The following is an 18,296-nucleotide window of genomic DNA, read 5'->3' as shown; positions in this document are numbered from 1 at the left end:
ACCAAGAAGTCTAACACTGTTTAAACTTATTCCCAGATAACCTGCTTACAGAATTACAGATCTGAAGGACTTTTATACTATGTTCTTAATTTTTGGAAGAATATATACAGCCTCTCAGCAGTATATTAATTTAATAAATGTTTTGGTTTACTTACCCTTTTGATACTCCAGCTCTGTCATTTACTATTTTTACTTCTTTTACACAGCCGTATTGGGAAAAAAATTTCCTCAGGTCATTTTCGTTAGTCTATTAAAATAAATAAAAGGGGAGGGGGAAGACAGAGAGTAAGACTGTATCTTATAATACTAGTAATTCTAGTTAAAATACAATTATCACTTAATATTGACATTCTTTTAATAATTGACATGTTTGCGCAATCAACATTTCAATCTATCCTTTTATACACTATTTTGAAAACTACATTACTTTCTAACGATATTCTTCAGCATTTTGTACAATAAGGATACCTGCAGTCTTTTCTAAAGTGGTCCAATTCTTCTAGACTTACCCATATTATATATATTTCCACTTCCATCTCCCATGCTATTCTAAAATCTTTTTAAAAAGGGAAATACTACAAGGGAGAGAAAAGTCAGCAGTTTTTTTGTATATATTGGCATGCCTGATAATGAATGGTTTTCAAGACCATTTTCCAGAAAAGTTACTCTGCAAAGGCATACAAAGAAGTGTTAATGCAGGAAATAAATAGGAAAGGATTGGACTTTTTAAAAAAAGAATGAATCACCTTGGAAGCGTGTTTTGTTAAAACAAGGTGCTGAACAGAATGCAAAAATAGCAATAGCAACACTGGCCTTTGAATGGATTGGAAGTGGCTAGTTTACACGTCTCTCAACATACATCTTCTCATTACTAACTGTTTATAGAAAAAAATTCACTCTTTTCCATACTCAGTAGAAGATCCTATGGATGAAGGCAGTGAGAGGAAGTTACCTGGATATTTTCAAGGGTGCTACTTGGATATTTTCAAACTCAAGAAAAGAATTTGAGCGAATATAGGGGCAAATAAAAGATTAAAACAAAACAGTAAAATAAAAGGTAGAATGATCAGATATGGCTAATAAGCTAGGATGATTCCCTACCCACTATTTTCACAAAGACACTAGTAATTTTGTTCTGAAAAATCCCCAACCTATTGAAATAGATCAGGGTGGAAAAATGGAATCCACTGTAATGACATTGCCTTTTATTAGACAACAATAACAACAACAAAGGGATGAGATGGGGAAGAAGTAATACTTATTTTTTGTATTGATCTTCAAAATGATAAAATGCTAAGAATAAATTCTTAGTTATATGTAACAATATAAAAACAATTCTATTACAATAAAAGTTTGACTGTTATTCAGTCATCCAAATTACCTTAAAATCAATTCCTCCAACAAAGATGCGATTAGGAATAACTGTTCCAAACCTTGGGGCACTGCTGGCGTTATTTAAAGGCACCGGCGACACAGTCTTAGGAGATGGAGACAAAGAATCAGTTTGCATCTGATTTGCAGTTTGCTGTTTAAAAGAACATATTCTTGTTAAATATATTTTTGATCTAATTATGGATTTTCAAAAATTAAAATGAGAGAAAGAACAAGCAATATTTATAATCATTTCTAGGGAATGAAAGCATTTTTACTTCAATCCAGAAGTAATTTATTTATTTATTTATTTATTATTTAGATTTGTATGCTGCCCCTCTCCGCAGACTTTAATGCTATATCAAAAGTTTCTCTATCTTGCATTATGTTTTCATATATAGGTAGTCCTTTAGTTAAGAATGCAATGGAACCTGCCCAATCCTTGACCTTGAAAGGGATCATTCCCTGCTCCCCCCCCCCATTTGCTAATTATATGCATGGCTCATTAAGTGCACATGAGGTATCTCGGGGTGGATGGAGAATGCCATAGGAAGCCTAGCTGGTGCAGACCATTCAAAGTCTCCCACAAACCACAGATATCTCTTCCTCTCTCCCCTGGGGTTCCCACAGTTACTTCCTCCCATCCTGCTGCTCCAGATCAATTACCTTATCAAGATCTGTCTCCTCCCCAGTCTCTGTTTCATTGCCTGCTCTCTTCTTTCTCATCAGCAAAGGGCTTGAAGAAGCCTTTGGTGCTGAAAAAGAAGGCCCAGAGGGCCATGCATACCCTTCCCAGCCTCCTTTCTCACAGCTGAAATCAACTTTTGGCAATGAAAAAGGAGGCCTGGAGGGATGCCTGCCTCTCCAGGTCTCCTTTCTTATCAGCAAAGAACTTGAGGTTTGCATCCCTGTAGGTTTTGGCAGTCCATTGCAAAAAGCCTTTGTTAGTAGGAACAGAGCTTTGGAGGGAGGCACCTGTTCCTCCCAAGATCTGCTAGTGCTGACAAAGGCTTTTTGCAAAGGGCTGCTAAAGCCTACAGGAATGCAATTTTCCTGAAAAGATAGGGAAGGTCTGAAAGATCGATGTTGCAAACATCCAGGCCTCAATTTGCAGAAATGAGGCCTAAAATGCAAGATCACACAAGATCAGTAGCACAAGATCTCACACTACTGATCTAGCATGACCTGTTCTCTGCGAATGCACCAAAAGCCTGAAGCAATGAAACAGACAAAGAAACCGGGACAGAGAGATCTTTGCGAGGTGAGTCTCCACAGACGAAATACCTGTGAAGACACAGATGGGGGTGGTTGGGGGGAGAATAGGAAGGGTGAATGTTGCAGAGCCTCTGTGGTAGTTCATAATAGCGAACAACTGCCATGATGTTGCAATATTCGTAATTTCGGAACTTGTTTGTAAAAGCTAGGGGATGCTTATCATCCCCCCCCCAAGGGCTTCGTCTGTGGTGACTTCCCTCTATTTGAGCCCCCCCGTCCCGGCTTGTCTTTTGTTCTGAGTTTTTCTTTCGTTCCGAGAGCCGGGGTTTTTGAGGGGAGGGACAGAGAAGCAGGGAGCTGCCCTCCTGGGCTTGGGGGTGCCGACAGGGGTGACTCTCTCCCCCAGCTGGACATTCCCCCTTACGAACCTGGTCACGGAATGAATTAAGTTCGTAATAATGAGGTACCACTGTATATTTTAAAGCATTACATTCAGACATACTGTATCATGTGCTGTAGTTGATGGTAGGATGATGGTGACATAGACATAATGAAAAGATAAACATTGATATTGTTTACTTTCCCATTTATTTCTTTTACAGTGGCAAACAATTGTAATAGAATGGTTCTAGTGAAGAAACTAATAGATTCTACACTACTGTTTCCTGATTCTGCTAGTGGTTTTCCAATTGATGCTTGGTGACTGAACCATACATTTCTTTTCTACTGAGAAGATCAAACCAGTTTTGAGATATAACTTAATAGGACATAGGATCTTACTCACTAGAAACAATTAAGTAGGAAAAAGACTTGACAGAATTATACATTAGATCTTATTATCCAGTCTATGCTGTGATTATGCCAAAAGAGTTCTCTTTCCTATTCATGACATTTGCAATACAATCTGCAAAGCAACGCTATCTCAGACAGTAAGTGGTTTATTATAATCAGAACTGAATTGGAGCTGGTTCTACCTTAAGTGGATTGTTATTAGAAATTCAGCAGATATTTGAAGAAAAAATCAACCATATTCAGCATGACTCCATACTGCTCTATTATTGGAGACAATGAACTACCATATTTTTCGGTGTATAAGACGCACCTTTTTCCTCCCCAAAATTGGCTGATAATTAGGGTGCGTCTTATACACTGAATGTAGCTTTTTCCCCCAGCCCTAACTAGCTGCTAACGATCTTCCCAGCTCCTACCTTGCAGCCTCTTTCATTGTTTCTCTCTGTGAAGAATGTTTTCCAAGCTCTAAGTCTTTGCAGGGTTTGTTTCATTACTCTAACTTGCTCTGAGTAAGTTTCTTTCAACTCTTTCACTGTTACTCTCTGCAAAGAAGAATGTTTTCCAAGCCCTAAATCTTTGCAGGATTTTTTCCATTGCTCTACTTGCAATGTAAGGAAGATCTGAGGAAGGTATGGGCTGGGGTGTGAGTTCAGATGGGGATGGTTAGCTTTCCACTTGGTTCTTTTCTTTTAAAGAGAGAGGGGGCAGGGAATAACCAGCTTCTCTAGAGAAAGAAATGTGTATCTCCCATCAATTGCAATGTAAAGACAGAAAGACAGAATTACACTGCAATTGATGGGAGATACACATTTCTTTCTCTAGAGAAGCTGGTTATTTGCCAGTCCCCTTTTCTCTCTCTCTCTTTAAAAGAAAAGAACCAGGTGGAAAGCTAGCTGCCCCCAAACTCACACTACAGCCGATCCGAAATTCTGGGAGTTGAAGTCCACAAGTCTTAAAGCTGCAAGTTGGAAGACCCCCAAGTTAGAGGTTAGGAGTGCAAGGATCTTCAAACCTGGCAAGTTTAAGGCTTGTGGACTTCAACTCCCATTTCTGAGCTAGCATGACTGGTGGAGGAATTCTGGGAATTGAAGTCCACAAGTCTTGAAGCTATCATGTTTGAAGACACCTGAGTTAAAGGTTAGGAGTGCAAGGATCTTCAAACCTGGCAAGTTTAAGGCTTATGGACTTGTTTGAAGTTTGTAAAAAGTGTACGTGGTTTTAAAAAGTATACGGTTGTAAAAAGTATTCTGCTACACTGGAATTTTATTAAACAATATACAGTGATCCCCCGCTCGTTGCGAGGGTTCCGTTCCAGGACCCCCCGCAACGAGCGGGTTTTCGCGAAGTAGCGCTGCGGAAGTAAAAACACCATCTGCGCATGTGCAGATGGTGTTTTAAACTTCCGCAGCGCTAGCGAGGAGCCGAAGATTGGGGGGCGGCGCGGCTCTTTTAAAACATCTCCATTTTATGACCTTTCTTGCCATAGCTGTTAAATGAATCACTGCAGTTAAGTTAGTAACACAGTTGTTAAGTGAAACTGGCTTCATTAACTTTGTTTATTACAAAAAGTGATCACATGACACTGGCTACTCCAACTGTCATAAATACATGCCAGTTGCTAACCAGCCAAATTTTGATCATGACTGTGGAGATGCTACAACAATAGTGTGAAAACGTTATGTTCCTTTTTTCAGTGGTTATATCTTCTAATGGTCACTAAATGAACGGTTTTAAGATGAAAACTACCTGTTTAAACTTAAAAACTTTAAATTATTTTGGAATGAACAGCAAAGGACTGATTAGAACTTTGATTATGGAAAATTAAAAGTAAGCTATGAGTCCATATATATTTGAAATAAGATTTTGGCATTAATAATAATACATACTTTTCCCCAAGGGGAAAATTGTTTTGAATTCTCTTAAAAACATAATAGGATGAGACTATGAAGGTTAGATACTAGAGAGACCAGAGGTACCTAAGAATTACAATTAAAGGAGAATACTGACATTTTAATTACTAATTCAGAATAAAGCAAAATATTTTAACATTGAAAATATTGAAAGATTTTTTTTTTGAAAAATTGAGTTAATTTTAAGAGTGCCTAATTCCATTTATAGACTGTTTCAAAGATCCTATTATGAAACAGGATCAAATTTTACCTGACAAGATTGAGATTGATCTGAAAATATATTTTAAAATGATAGCCTAAAAATTATATGGAAAATGATGCCACATGGACATATAAAAGGAACCAATTTAATAATTAAGAATGATGTACAAACAAACAATACAGTGAGATTGATAACTTTGAAGAATTTTGGGAAAAGAGACAAAGAAAAAATTAAAATAATTTAACTTCTAAGTAAAAGGAAAGTAGTTTATTTGATCAAGATTTGAATAGATATGCTGTTGTCTCTAGTAACCTGTAATGGATTTTAGCTAATCAGGGTTGAAGCAAGACTAAGGATATTTATTTTAATGAATAAGGGGGTATGAGAAGTAGAGATTATTAGTTGTATTTTAAGAGAAGATGAAAAGTTATTAAAATAGTTTATACTTGTGATGAAGGGGAAAATAGTTTCTTTATATATTTTCTTTACTGTCTTGTTTTTGTTTTGTTTTTCCTGATTTTTCTTTTATGTACCGTACATTCTATTTTTTAAGTTTCTATTAATTTTAATAAAAAACCTTTGACTTTTAATAAAATTAACTATAAAAGGGAACGTAAATACTTGCATGTTGAAAGTTTGTTGCTTCTAATAAATAGGGGATTTGTATCTTTAAAGTTACTATTCTTTCTTTAGCTGTCCATCATAGTAGTACCAGGAACAGTACCAGGTTCTTTTGAAAGGGGCAGAACCTGGCCACTTCTAGAAAAATCTAAATACAAATGAATGGAGAATAAGATCCTTAGCCAATCATCAATGACCAATTGTAAGTAGTATGTACAATGAAATAGAACTCTTTCAATTTAGTTTGAATAAATGGAGATTGAAAATACCTTGGATCAAGATTGCTCATGCCATTAAAGTCTCATCTTTTAAAACACATATACTGTACTGAGAAATGTTGCAAATAAAAGGGGGGCAGGGCCTCAATTGTTCAGCTAAAGCCGCCATATTTAACCGATTGTGGAACATCCACTATCTTGAAGACCTCATGGTTGGGAATATATTTTACTTAACAATTTTTAACATTATTGGTTGTGATATCTTTCTGTTTAACCTATATACATTATTTTATAGTGCTTCTGTTCTTACTTGGATAGTAGAATAAAAAAAGGTGATTTACTCTGTGACAGCTATGTCAGAATTGCTCTTTCCATATTATCATCTGAGCTATTTAACAACTACAGAAACCATGGAGTAATACACAGTATAGGAAAATGAGTGATTTAATTAATATACATTCAAAAACAATGGGTGAGATATATGACTTAATTGAACAGAACATGAGCAGAGTAATTAACTGAATAAAGCCCAGTAACTAATCAATCTTGACAAATTATAGCAGCATTTCATCAAGTGGTCAAATTCTTTAACTCAGATATTTGATTTGAAGGTAGCTATATTTCTACAACATCAAATAAATCAGAAGCATCCCTATCTGAAGAGACTATAATTTAGTCATGTTCTGGTAATTTCCCAGTAGGCAGGTATGATGTACTGGGAAATTCAAACAGGATTGTTCACAGAACAGTGGACCAACACCAGAAGATGACATTGCTTCCCAAATCAACACAGACTGTCGAAACTTCACACTAGACTTCAAGCATTTTGCTGTGTGTCTCTCTATTCTTCCTCCATACTCTGGTCCTTGGTTTCCAAATGAAAGTTTCCACAATAATATTCTAATTTTCTGAGATAGTGGATTTAGGATTTTTATGAGCTATACCCCACAATCATCACCAGAAAAAAACATTTCAAAATGCAATCTTTTTAGAATGTCTGATGAAGTCTGTGCAGATACACAAAACCAAGAATCACAGCAATTAGCTTCCATGTTTTATAGTTCACACCTGAGAATTTTAAATGCCTGTACCATACTATAGGAATGTTTTGTTCGTTTTTTAAAATTTCATGAGATATTTAATTCTTTATTCAACTTATGACTGCCCATCTCAGCAAGCAACTCTGGGCACTTTGAATGACTTGTTCAGTTAAGCAAATGTGTTATCAAAGTGTGCTTCGAGTTGAACTTGCATGCTTTATAAAGTGCACACATATTTTAAAATCAATTTCCTAACAAAATAAAACATTCTTGAGTATATATTTTTTTTAAAAAACTTTGAGGCACAAATAGTGGAAAAGAGATAAAGTATTGTTCGCATTTCCTGGATAGTTTCTGTTTGGAGGAGAGATCTGATTCATGTTTCCTTTCCTGTGTTTTATATGCACACAAATCACATCTGAGTCACGCTCACACCAAAGGAGAATTTACCTTCACCCACCCAAATATGGGGGGGGGGGAATGGCTGCTACACCAAAATAAAGAGCTGGCACTCCTAACTTCTAATATGAAATGAAAATCCGGATTGTGGGGGCCATATGCTGGCTCTGATAGAAAGTGCTATTGCTAACATGTTGTAAGCCGCCCTGAGTCTAAGGAGAAGGGCGGCATAAAAATCGAATAAATGAATAAACCAAAAAAAATTAAAAAAATATATTGGGGTTTCTTGTTTTTTAGACTTTTTAAATGTATTATTGTTATTTTAGATTCTAACTATTGGATTTGTCATTATATATTGTTTTATCATTGCTGTAAGCCGGCCCGAGTCTACGGAGAGGAGCGGCATACAAATCTAATAAATAATAATAAAAATAATAATAATTGGCCTTAGGGTCACATTAAAAAAAGACGATTGCAAAAGCAAAGCGAAAGGCTAACGATTCCAACCAGAGGCCGCGGAGAAAAGGCAACACAGGAGGCAAGACTCGCCGCCGCCGCCCGACAGAACCGCGGCTCCTTCCCTCCGCCCCCACCCCCATCCCAACAACCGCCTTCCGCTGCCGTTGGAGGACGCGTGCCGGGGGGGGCATTTTTTACCCCCCAGCTGAGGGCCCCTCCCACTTCGCGGGGATTGGGGAAAATACAGAAGTGCCTCAAGGAATGGCGGAGAGGGGAGAGAAAACGTAGAGGGCGCAGCGCCTTTCTTGCTCGAGAGTGCTAGGGAGGGGCAGTGGCGGCGGCAGCGTTCCTGAGCGCTTGCGTTATTTTGGCGGGAAAGCGACGTCAAAAACATTCGCGGCTCTGGATCTGAAGTGATTTCTCGCCCTTTGCCCACGTCAACTTTTTTACCCCGACGAAGGGTGCTGCTTCCCGTCCCGTCTGTTCCTAGGGCCCCATTTCAAGCCTAAGGCGACGCCTTTCCCTCAGGAAACCCCCTACGGGTCAACCCCGGTCCTAGGCGGCGCGAACTCTGTTCGACGGTATCAGAGTGTCCTTTGGAAGCTGCAAGGTTTTTATACTAACCGAGGAATCGGGCTCCATATTTCGCTTCACACGTACATACACGGCGCGCCTCAAATTCTGGGCAGCACGTTTCCCGCACGCAGCTCGCCTTCTCACGCAGCTGCCGCGCCTCCGTTACCAAGGGGCAAGGCACGGGAAACGGGGTGGGCGGGCGTGACAAGCTGTCTTCAGGTGCAGTGGCCCCTCGCTGGGCAAGAGGTGTGGCTGAGCGGCTTGTAGCTACGTTTCGGCTGGTACTATAAAAGTGAAGTGGGCGGGAGGTTTAATGTTTGTCTCTTGTTGATCCCTTCCTGTGTAGGGTGCGCCTTTGGGCCTCTTGAATTATTTCAAAATATTTTTTGAGACAAAAACCATCATTTTATTTAAAAAAAACTGTTAAAAGGATAGTTTTGTAAACTGGGGATATGGTTTATTGGAGTATGAGTTTTCTAGTTTCTAATTTTATAATGCATTCTTTACACAATTACAGCAAATTCACATTTTTAAATGTACTTTAAATTCAAATCTGAGAATGAGCCATTGAGAATCATGAATCACATGAGCCATTAGGAAGAGAGTGAGACACAAACGTTATGACTAAATAAATAAATTTCATGTTGGTTTCACATCTTCCTATCCTATTAACTGAGGAAATAACTTATACAGAATTAGTGAATTTGATTAGCTGGTAATTTATGTCAGTGACCATCCTCATTCTTACCTCACAAATTTATGGTTTGTGCACCAGGAGATAATAAGCTGTCTGGCTTACACTGACATCAAATTGATTGGTTCAGCTACCACATCAGTGTGTATTCCCCCTCACAATTTGAAATGGCAGAATCCATTTGAAAATATTCTTTTGTTATGGACTATTTAAACTGGTAAATTTGCAAAAGCAGTTTCTACTCTGGATGTGTAAATAGGAGATGACGCTCAATGCTACACATATTTTGGATAAAAATACTGTACTGTATTTATAAATCACACCATCCATTGTAAACTCTTCAAATTCCTTCCTAGTATCTTGCCAATCTTTTTGCTATTTTAAGCTAAGGTTAGATATAAGCTTCTAAGAACAGTTCAAAGTGTTGCGTATTATCTATTAAATCCTATATAAAGACTCCTGAATTAGAAACCCATTGACTGACTTCGGTTTCTATGATTGCTCTTGCTATTTTTGTAATTCCATTATCCTCTTGTTTTAAGTTCTGGTAGTTTATTGTATTATTTTTACTGCATTTCATTTTGAATTTATTGTTATGTTTCTTCATATTGTAAATCATCTAGAGTTGCTCCTGTAAATTGAGTGGCCATATACATCTACTGTTCATACATAAATAAAGCAATCAATCAAATATGGCTCAACAACCTCAAATGCATCTTACCACTGCGGCATCCAGATCATTTGAACTATTTATTATAAACAGTTTATTATAAAATTTATATTATTAAAATATAAAATATATAAAATTTATATTAAAATTAAAAAGTTTACTTTTACTTTTATGCATATAGTATATAGGCATTGAGCATAAGACTGACATTTAATAATTTTTTGTTCCCCATTAGCTTATAGAAGAATAGATAGCAATAGCAATAGCACTTAGGCATATGCTACTTCACAGTGCTTTACAGCCTTTTCTAAACTGTTTATAGTCAGCATATTTTCCCCAACAATCTGGGTTATCATTTTACCAACGTCAAAAGAATGGAAGGCCGAGTCAACCTTGAGTGGGTGAGAATTGAACTGTTGGCAATATTGTATTCAAACCACTATGCCACCATGGCTCTTAAGAATATAGGATTTTTTTTTACAGAACAAGATCAACTTTCTACTCATTCCAATTTAATTCTAAGACATAGTTTCCTTATTCATTCTGATTCTACAAGTTTACTTTTCCCTTCCTCTTAGGATCCTATCTCTTCTTGAACCATTGAACCACAGTCAACCTATAACTGATGGTGAATAATTAATTGAAATTATTCTCTACTTTTGGACCACAGTGGATCAAGGCTGTTGAATCTAATCTTTCAAATTTAGGCTACTCTCCCTCTACAGTTCTTAAAATGGAATATGATCTGGTGAAACAAACCCTGAAACTGAGGACAGAAAGAGGCAAACCTTCCTGTCACCAATATAAAACAGATATACAGTATTGCCATTGCTACCAGCTATCTTACACAACTAGAAACACTTAGCCATTGGAAAGCTTTCCCATATCATGAACATGATTCATATCATGTCCCCTCTGTGCTATTGGATGGTAGATATAAAAAAGTTCCATTGGATGAAAGGTTCTGTCCCTGTGATTCTCGAGAGGTACCGTAGAAACCACATAACATGTTCTTCATTTTTTCTTTTATTCAGACATCCAAGCTGGAATCATATTCTGATTAGCAGATTATAATCACCCAGATTCAGGTTATGCTCAGATGCTGCTCACAGATAAAACCAGTGTTGCAGCACATGTAACTAGGTTTTGTTCAGTAGCACAGACGATCTATCAAATCCTGATAGGGCGATATTCTGCAATGTATTTTTGTAACCATAATTCTTTTAAATTTAAGATGTTATCACTATATTTATATTAATAGCTTTTGATACTTTTATTTTGCTGTAATTTTAGATGTTACCTGATATAAAATAATTTTATATTGATTACATTATTATTTAACAGAAGTTGTATTCTGGATCTTGCTTACACTATAGATGTCACGTTATTTTATAAATGTGTTTTAACTCTGTCTTAAATTTTATTTTATTTATTATCTGTACTGATCTTTGACTACAATAAATTGAAAATTAAATCACAGTCATGACTATCAATTACTGACTTTATGTCAGTAAAACTAAACCAACAACTTTACTCATAGAAATCTTTGTTTCTTAGGGATTCTCTGTGCACTTTTCTCTGAGATCATGTTTTTGATATGTTTTGATTATCCATTTTATGGAATTTGTCTACACTCTGATAATTGATAACCCTTACTGAAGACTAATTTTGACTTGTACTATTATAAAATGTGGAACAAACGTTTTGTTATAATTATAAAATAAAAAATAAAAGAAAATATGGAACAAATATTCCGGAAAATCATAATATGGGCAGAAAGTTCAGAACATACTTCAACCTAAATATTATTTTTAAATGTATGATTAACTGTACATTTAAAAATCATATTTAGGTTAAAATATGTTCTGAAATATCGTTAATCTATAATATATTATTTAAAATAGTATTATTTAATGCAAAATGACAGATACTGTTTAAAACATAAAACACAAATATACTTTGTACACATAGGCATATATTTAATTGTCTGTAAAGCTGAAGAAAAAGTATAAATGTGTACACAGATTAAAAATGCTCCTAATATACTTGCAATGTATTTTTAAAAAATAGACCACTCTGCCTTCAGAAGTGTCCCAGAAAGGAATATTCTTGGGAACTTCAGTCTAGTCACAATCAATCACCATAAAACATACCTGTATTTTTTGGAGTATAAGACACACCCTAAAAGAGGGTGAAAACTTGGGTGCATCTTATACACTGAATGTAGCCCCATCTAGCCACCCCCACCCTTTGGCCTTTGCCTCCCAGCAATTTACCTCCTTGCAGCAAGCAGAGCAGAGCCTGATTAGTACAAGCAACTGATTGAAGCTACAGGCAGGTTCATGAGCTAATAAAATGAAAGTGAAACTAAAGCTGCAAGGAGGCAAATTGGGAAGGAGAGGCAGAAGCAGAATTTTATGTTCTTGTGCTAATCAATTGCTGAAGCTGGATGCAAGGAGGTAAGTCAATAACTATAAATGTCTATAGAATGTTCAAATTATTAGACTTATTTTTTAAAGACTGCTTTATTATTGTTCTAGACAACTTAACAAAATACAGAAGCTTTTTAAAATAAATGCTTGATTTGAAGAGGCCCAGTGCCCTTGTATCTTCTTTTAAATAGCAGAGAATAATGTATACTTCCAGAAAACCATCAATTTTAACAGCACCTGTACAAGTGTAATTTAAAATGTAGGAGTGTCCTGTTTAATATTAAGATAAGGCAGCTAAGGTAAACCTTGACTTAGTCATGTTTGGAGTAGATCTACAGTATTTAAATAATTGAGGGGAGTTAGTATGACTACACTTAAGAAAACTTTCTGGCATTAATAAACTGCCATAATGTACATTTCTCCAATTCTTTGTTATTTCTATGGGTCAGGCACACATGCACAAAAATACACAGCAAACAGTGTATATCATCTGTGCTGTTTGCCATTTGCTGGGAGGAAAATTACTGGGCGGCAGAGACAAATTTTATTTCCTTTTTTTCCTCCCCAAAAACTAAGGTGCGTCTTATACTCTGATGTGTCCTATACTCCGAAAAATACAGTAGCTTTCAATGACTAATATATTTTAAATTCTATAGTTCTTCCTTGTGCTTCAATACTTTTGAAATAAATGTGTCAAAAGTGATAAATATTTGATGACTAAAATTGGGTTTCAGCAGAGAGCCATTATACTTATTTTCTGCTAAACTTAGTGGAAACTATGTTCTCTCTGGTTTCATTTTTTAGACTTAGACTCTTAGACTCTGAAAATTATAAGCAAACATAATATATACAGGATATTTGAAAAAAAGATAGTATTATATATAGATTACTGTCTTGGACAAAATTTAAATAACTTGATAGGATGTGGAGGCAGGAATCATCTGAGTTGTCAAGTTGAAGAGCTAGTTTTAAAGCTCATATTGAATATACTGTATGTGGATTGAGAGATGACACATTATTTGAGCAAAACTGAATTATAATCAGATAAATGAGGCTTTTGAATGTGGAAAACTGAAGGAGAAAGAAATTAAAATCTTTATTAACTTGTTCAGGCAAAGAGGCACTGCCTGAATGCTGGCTCTTGATTGGAGGAATATACCTGTGTTGAATAATAATGATCAGCAGAGTTAACTTACAATCATGTTTATTAAGAGGCAACTAATATATCGAGATGCTATCCTTCCAATTCAGACTTGGGGCCTTCTGTTAAAAGGAATGGCTTGTCTTTTGTATTAGGGATACTGGAGTCTTGGTGACTCCAGCAACTTAGAGTAAAATGAACTGGACATGTCTTGAAGCCGAAAAATATCTGGTTTCAAGATAGAAACATAGAAGATTGACGGCAGAAAAAGACCTTGCGGTCCATCTAGTCTGCCCTTATACTATTTTCTGTATTTTATCTTAGGATGGATATATGTTTATCCCAGGCATGTTTAAATTCAGTTATTGTGGATTACCAACTACGTCTGCTGGAAGTTTGTTCCAAGCATCTATTACTCTTTCAGTAAAATGATATTTTATTATTTATTTATTTATTTATTTATTGGATTTATATTTATATACCGCCCCTCTCTGTGGACTCGGGGCGGCTCACAACAGACAAAAAGATACAATATAAAACGTTTCTAAGCCAATTAATAGAATAAAATAATTACTTTAAAAATTGTCTTAAAAAATGGAACAATCACGTCCATACTATCACATTCAATACATTTACTGGGCAGAGGCTGGGGTCTAGTGACCCCAAGCCTGCTGACATAGGTGCGTTTTCAAGTTCTTATGAAAGGCAAGGAGGGTGGGGGCAGCTTGTTGGCACCCATCCAGACCCTGACAGCCTCCAGACACTGGCACATCACTTCCACTGCTTCATTGAGAGGACATGGGGTGGAAATGTTCATCTGAGTATCATCAGCGTACTGGTGGTAACTCACCCCTGCCCATGGATGATCTCACCCAGCGGTTTCATGTTGATATTAAACAGCAGGGGGGAGAGGACCGACCTCTGAGGAATGCCCTGAGTCTGCGGATAGGGGTGGCATACAAATTAAATAAATAAATAAACAAACAAACAAACAAACTCCACAAGGGAGAGACCTAGGAGCCAACCTCTCACCACCCACTAACACCGACTGCAACCGACCAGAGAGGTAGGAGGAGAACCACCATAAAACGGTACCTCCCACTCCCAACCCCTCCACTCGGCGCAGAAGGATACTATGATTGATGGTATCGAAAGCCGCTGAAAGGTCAAGGAGCACCAGGACAGAATAAACCCCAGACCCAGGCCCGCCAGAGATCATCCATCAGCGTGACAAAAGCAGTTTCCGTGCTGTAGCCGGGTCTGGATCCTGATTGTCAAGGGCCTAGATAATCAGCTTCTTCCAAGGACTGCTGGAGCTCGAGCGACTCCACCTTCTCAACAACCTTCCCCATAAAGGGAAGGTTGGAGACAAGATGATAAAATACGGCTGGGTCCAGGAAAGGCTTCTTGAGGAGGGGGCTCACAAATGCCTCCTTGTAGGGACCAAGGAAGGACCCCTCCCTCCTTTCTCATGTTGCTTCTGATCTTTTCCCCAACTAAGCTCAGATTGTGCCCCCTTGTTCTTGTGTTCACTTTCCTATTAAAAACACTTCTCTCCTGAGCCTTATTTAACCCTTTAACATATTTAAATGTTTCGATCATGTCCCTCCTTTCCCTTCTGTCCTCCAGACTATACAGATTGAGTTCATTAAGTCTTTCCTGATAGGTTTTATGCTTAAGACCTTCCATCATTTTTGTAGCCCGTCTTTGGACCCGTTCAATTTTATTAATATCTTTGTAGGTGAGGTCTCCAAAACTGAACACAGTGTTCCAAATGTGGTCTCACCAGCGCTCTATACAGCGGGATCACAATCTCCCTCTTCCTGCACTAAACATTAAGTCTTTCCTTAAGTCAGGAAAGACTTAATGAACTCAATCTGTATAGTCTGGAGGACAGAAGGGAAAGGAGGGACATGATCGAAACATTTAAATATGTTAAAGGGTTAAATAAGGCTCAGGAGAGAAGTGTTTTTAATAGGAAAGTGAACACAAGAACAAGGGGGCACAATCTGAGGTTAGTTGGGGAAAAGATCAGAAGCAACATGTTATACCTCTAGCTATGCAGCCAAGCATTCTACTTGCTTTCCCTACCACCTGACTGCACTGTTCACCCATTTTGAGACTGTCAGAAATCACTACCCCTAAATCTTTATCTTCAGAAGTTTTTGCTAACACAGAACCGCCAATACAATACTCAGATTGTTCAGAAAATAGGTAGGTTTGAGAGTCATTTCTGCTATGATGTTATTTCCATGGAGACATCTTGGATATCAATTTTTGATTTTTTTTTCCTTCTCAAAGCATTTATTTGCATTGAGTTTATTTCTTTGCTATGTGGCATAATTTTCTTATTTCTTTATTTGTTATAAATACATATTTGACAATAAGTCCACTTTGGACTCATATTATGTTTTGAATTAATTAGATATATAACATACTTAAGTTTTGGTTCACCTCAGAGCCACTGATCATAACAGAACAACAACAGCACTACGTAGTTACAGGAGTCACCACACTAAACAGAACCCAAGATGTAGATTATACAGAGAAGCCTCAGAGATAGTCCAGCACATAGTGGCATGATGTGAGATGCGGGCAGGCACAGCATACACTGAATAATACAGCCAATATCTGGATTTGTGTACTGGACCATATGCCCAATGTATGGGCTAGTGTCTAGACCCTGTCAAAGCCACGGAGACAATTACCCAAAAGGTTTAATAGTATTACAGGGCCGGTGTTATTCCCTGTAATTGAGAATAACAGGGTTTCCAAATCCAGATCAACACACAGGTACTGGCCGGTCAACAAGACATTGTGGTAGTAGACAAGAGCAGAAGATAGTTGTGGTGGTAGATGTAGCTGTGCCAAGGGACAAAACATCAGGAAAAATATGAGAAGTGGAGAAACATCAGAGCTTGAAGGAAGAACTGGAGAGGATGTGGAAAATAAAGGTCAAAGTGCCCCAGTAGCGGTTGAAGCACTCAAGGTTTTGATTCCTAAAATGTGGGAGTCACTCCAACACATCCAAAGAACAACACCAGTTTTCTCTCCTGAAGTGTGTGAGATAAGATACTGTGCAAGATCCTCAAACTCCCAAGCCTCCTCCTCTATCGGAGGAGCCCAGAAGGAAGAAGACACATACCAGCCACAGGGGTGAGATGGGATTCTTTTCAGTTTTTTGGGGTAAATGCATTTCTTTGTTCTGTGGTTGTATACACTTTACTTGCATAATATAATATTTAATAATAATATTTGAAAAAGAGAGAGAGAGATTAGAATATTTAATGTTATAAATGAATATGCCAAAATAGGTAACTATACATAGAAATCTCTAAATTATCAGATCAAAAGTGTAATCCTATAATATTTATCTGTGGACAACTGAAGTGATATGTATAATCCCACGCTAACGACAGTTCCCTTTTTCTTAACGCTTAACATCAATAGCATTTTACTTTATGTTTCTTAGAGTTTTAAGACTTATGGCATGATAATAATAGGATAGCCTGAGAATATGAGAACTGAAAGTGAACATTATTCTTTTTGAGCAACAACTACTGTCCTTCCTTGGTTCTGGGGAGAGAGAAATTAACCCTCTCAGAATGGGTTCACAATTTGGGTGTCCTCCTAGACTCACAGCTAAGATTAGATCAACACCTGATGGCTGTAGCAACGGCAGGGGTGGGCAAAGAATAGAATAGAATAGAATAGAATAGAATTCTATATTGGCCAAGTATGATTGGACACACAAGGAATTTGTCTTGGTGCATATGCTCTCAGTTGGCTCTTCTATGACTTGTGGACTTCAACTCCCAGAATTCTTGAGCCAATCATGCTAGTTGAGGAATTCTGGGAGTTGAAATCCACATATCATAGAAGAGCCAACTTTCCCTACCTCTGAGCTAGGGGGACATTGCACAATTACGACCTACTTGGATCAAGAGGCTCTTCTCACAGTCACTCAAGCCTTTTATCACCTCATGGCTGAATTATTGCAATGCTCTCTATGTGGGGCTACCCCTGAAAAGTGTTCAGAGACTACAGTTGGTCCAGAGTGCAGCTGCATGAGCTGTTGTGGGCGCTCCATATACACCCACACGTACCAATTCTTTCCGAGCTGCATTGGCTTGCTATTGGTCTTCAGTCACAATTCCAGGTGTTGATTATTACTTTAAAACCCTATATGGCTCAGGGCCAGAGTGTCTTCGAGACCGCCTTCTGCAACACAACTTCCAGTGACTGCTAAGATCCCACAGGGTTGATCTTCTGTGGGTCTTGTCAGCTAAACAGTGTCGGCTGGCAGATCCATGGGGGGAGAGCCTTCTCTGTGGTTGCCCCAACTCTCTGGAATCAGCTACCTCATGAGGTCCACACTACCCGCACCTTATTGGCCTTCCAGAAAGTCATAAAGATGTGGCTTTTCCGACAGGCCTGGGGCCATTGCCCTCAGGGGAATGACTAGTGAGGTTGGCTCATGAATGTATAGAGGGCTGCAATTATTTTAAATTGAAATGTTTTTATATTGATTTATGTTCATTTTTGTTGTGAGCTGC

General features: G+C 37.6%; 1 protein-coding gene across 3 annotated transcripts in view; it reads right to left on the bottom strand.

Annotated features, from left to right (window-relative positions):
- BOLL (boule homolog, RNA binding protein) overlaps positions 1–9,044 on the bottom strand; it is a 40,053-nt gene extending 31,009 nt beyond the window's left edge. Inside the window, exons 1-3 of one of the 3 annotated variants that reach the window (XM_070737664.1) lie at positions 8,852–9,044; positions 1,382–1,525; positions 156–247 (exon numbers count right to left, since the gene is read on the bottom strand). In XM_070737664.1, coding sequence (XP_070593765.1) covers positions 156–247; positions 1,382–1,525; positions 8,852–8,869 — 254 coding nt within the window. In that variant the 5' untranslated portion in view covers positions 8,870–9,044. The remainder of the gene's footprint in view (positions 1–155; positions 248–1,381; positions 1,526–8,851) is intronic. The other 2 variants (XM_070737682.1, XM_070737672.1) reach the window with 2 other exon arrangements.
- Between the last annotated feature and the right edge of the window lie 9,252 nt (positions 9,045–18,296).

Source organism: Erythrolamprus reginae, chromosome 1 (assembly GCF_031021105.1).
Source record: "Erythrolamprus reginae isolate rEryReg1 chromosome 1, rEryReg1.hap1, whole genome shotgun sequence".
Lineage (NCBI taxonomy): Eukaryota > Metazoa > Chordata > Lepidosauria > Squamata > Dipsadidae > Erythrolamprus > Erythrolamprus reginae.
Note: the sequence above shows the minus strand (reverse complement) of the source record. Positions and strands in the feature narration are given on the sequence as shown.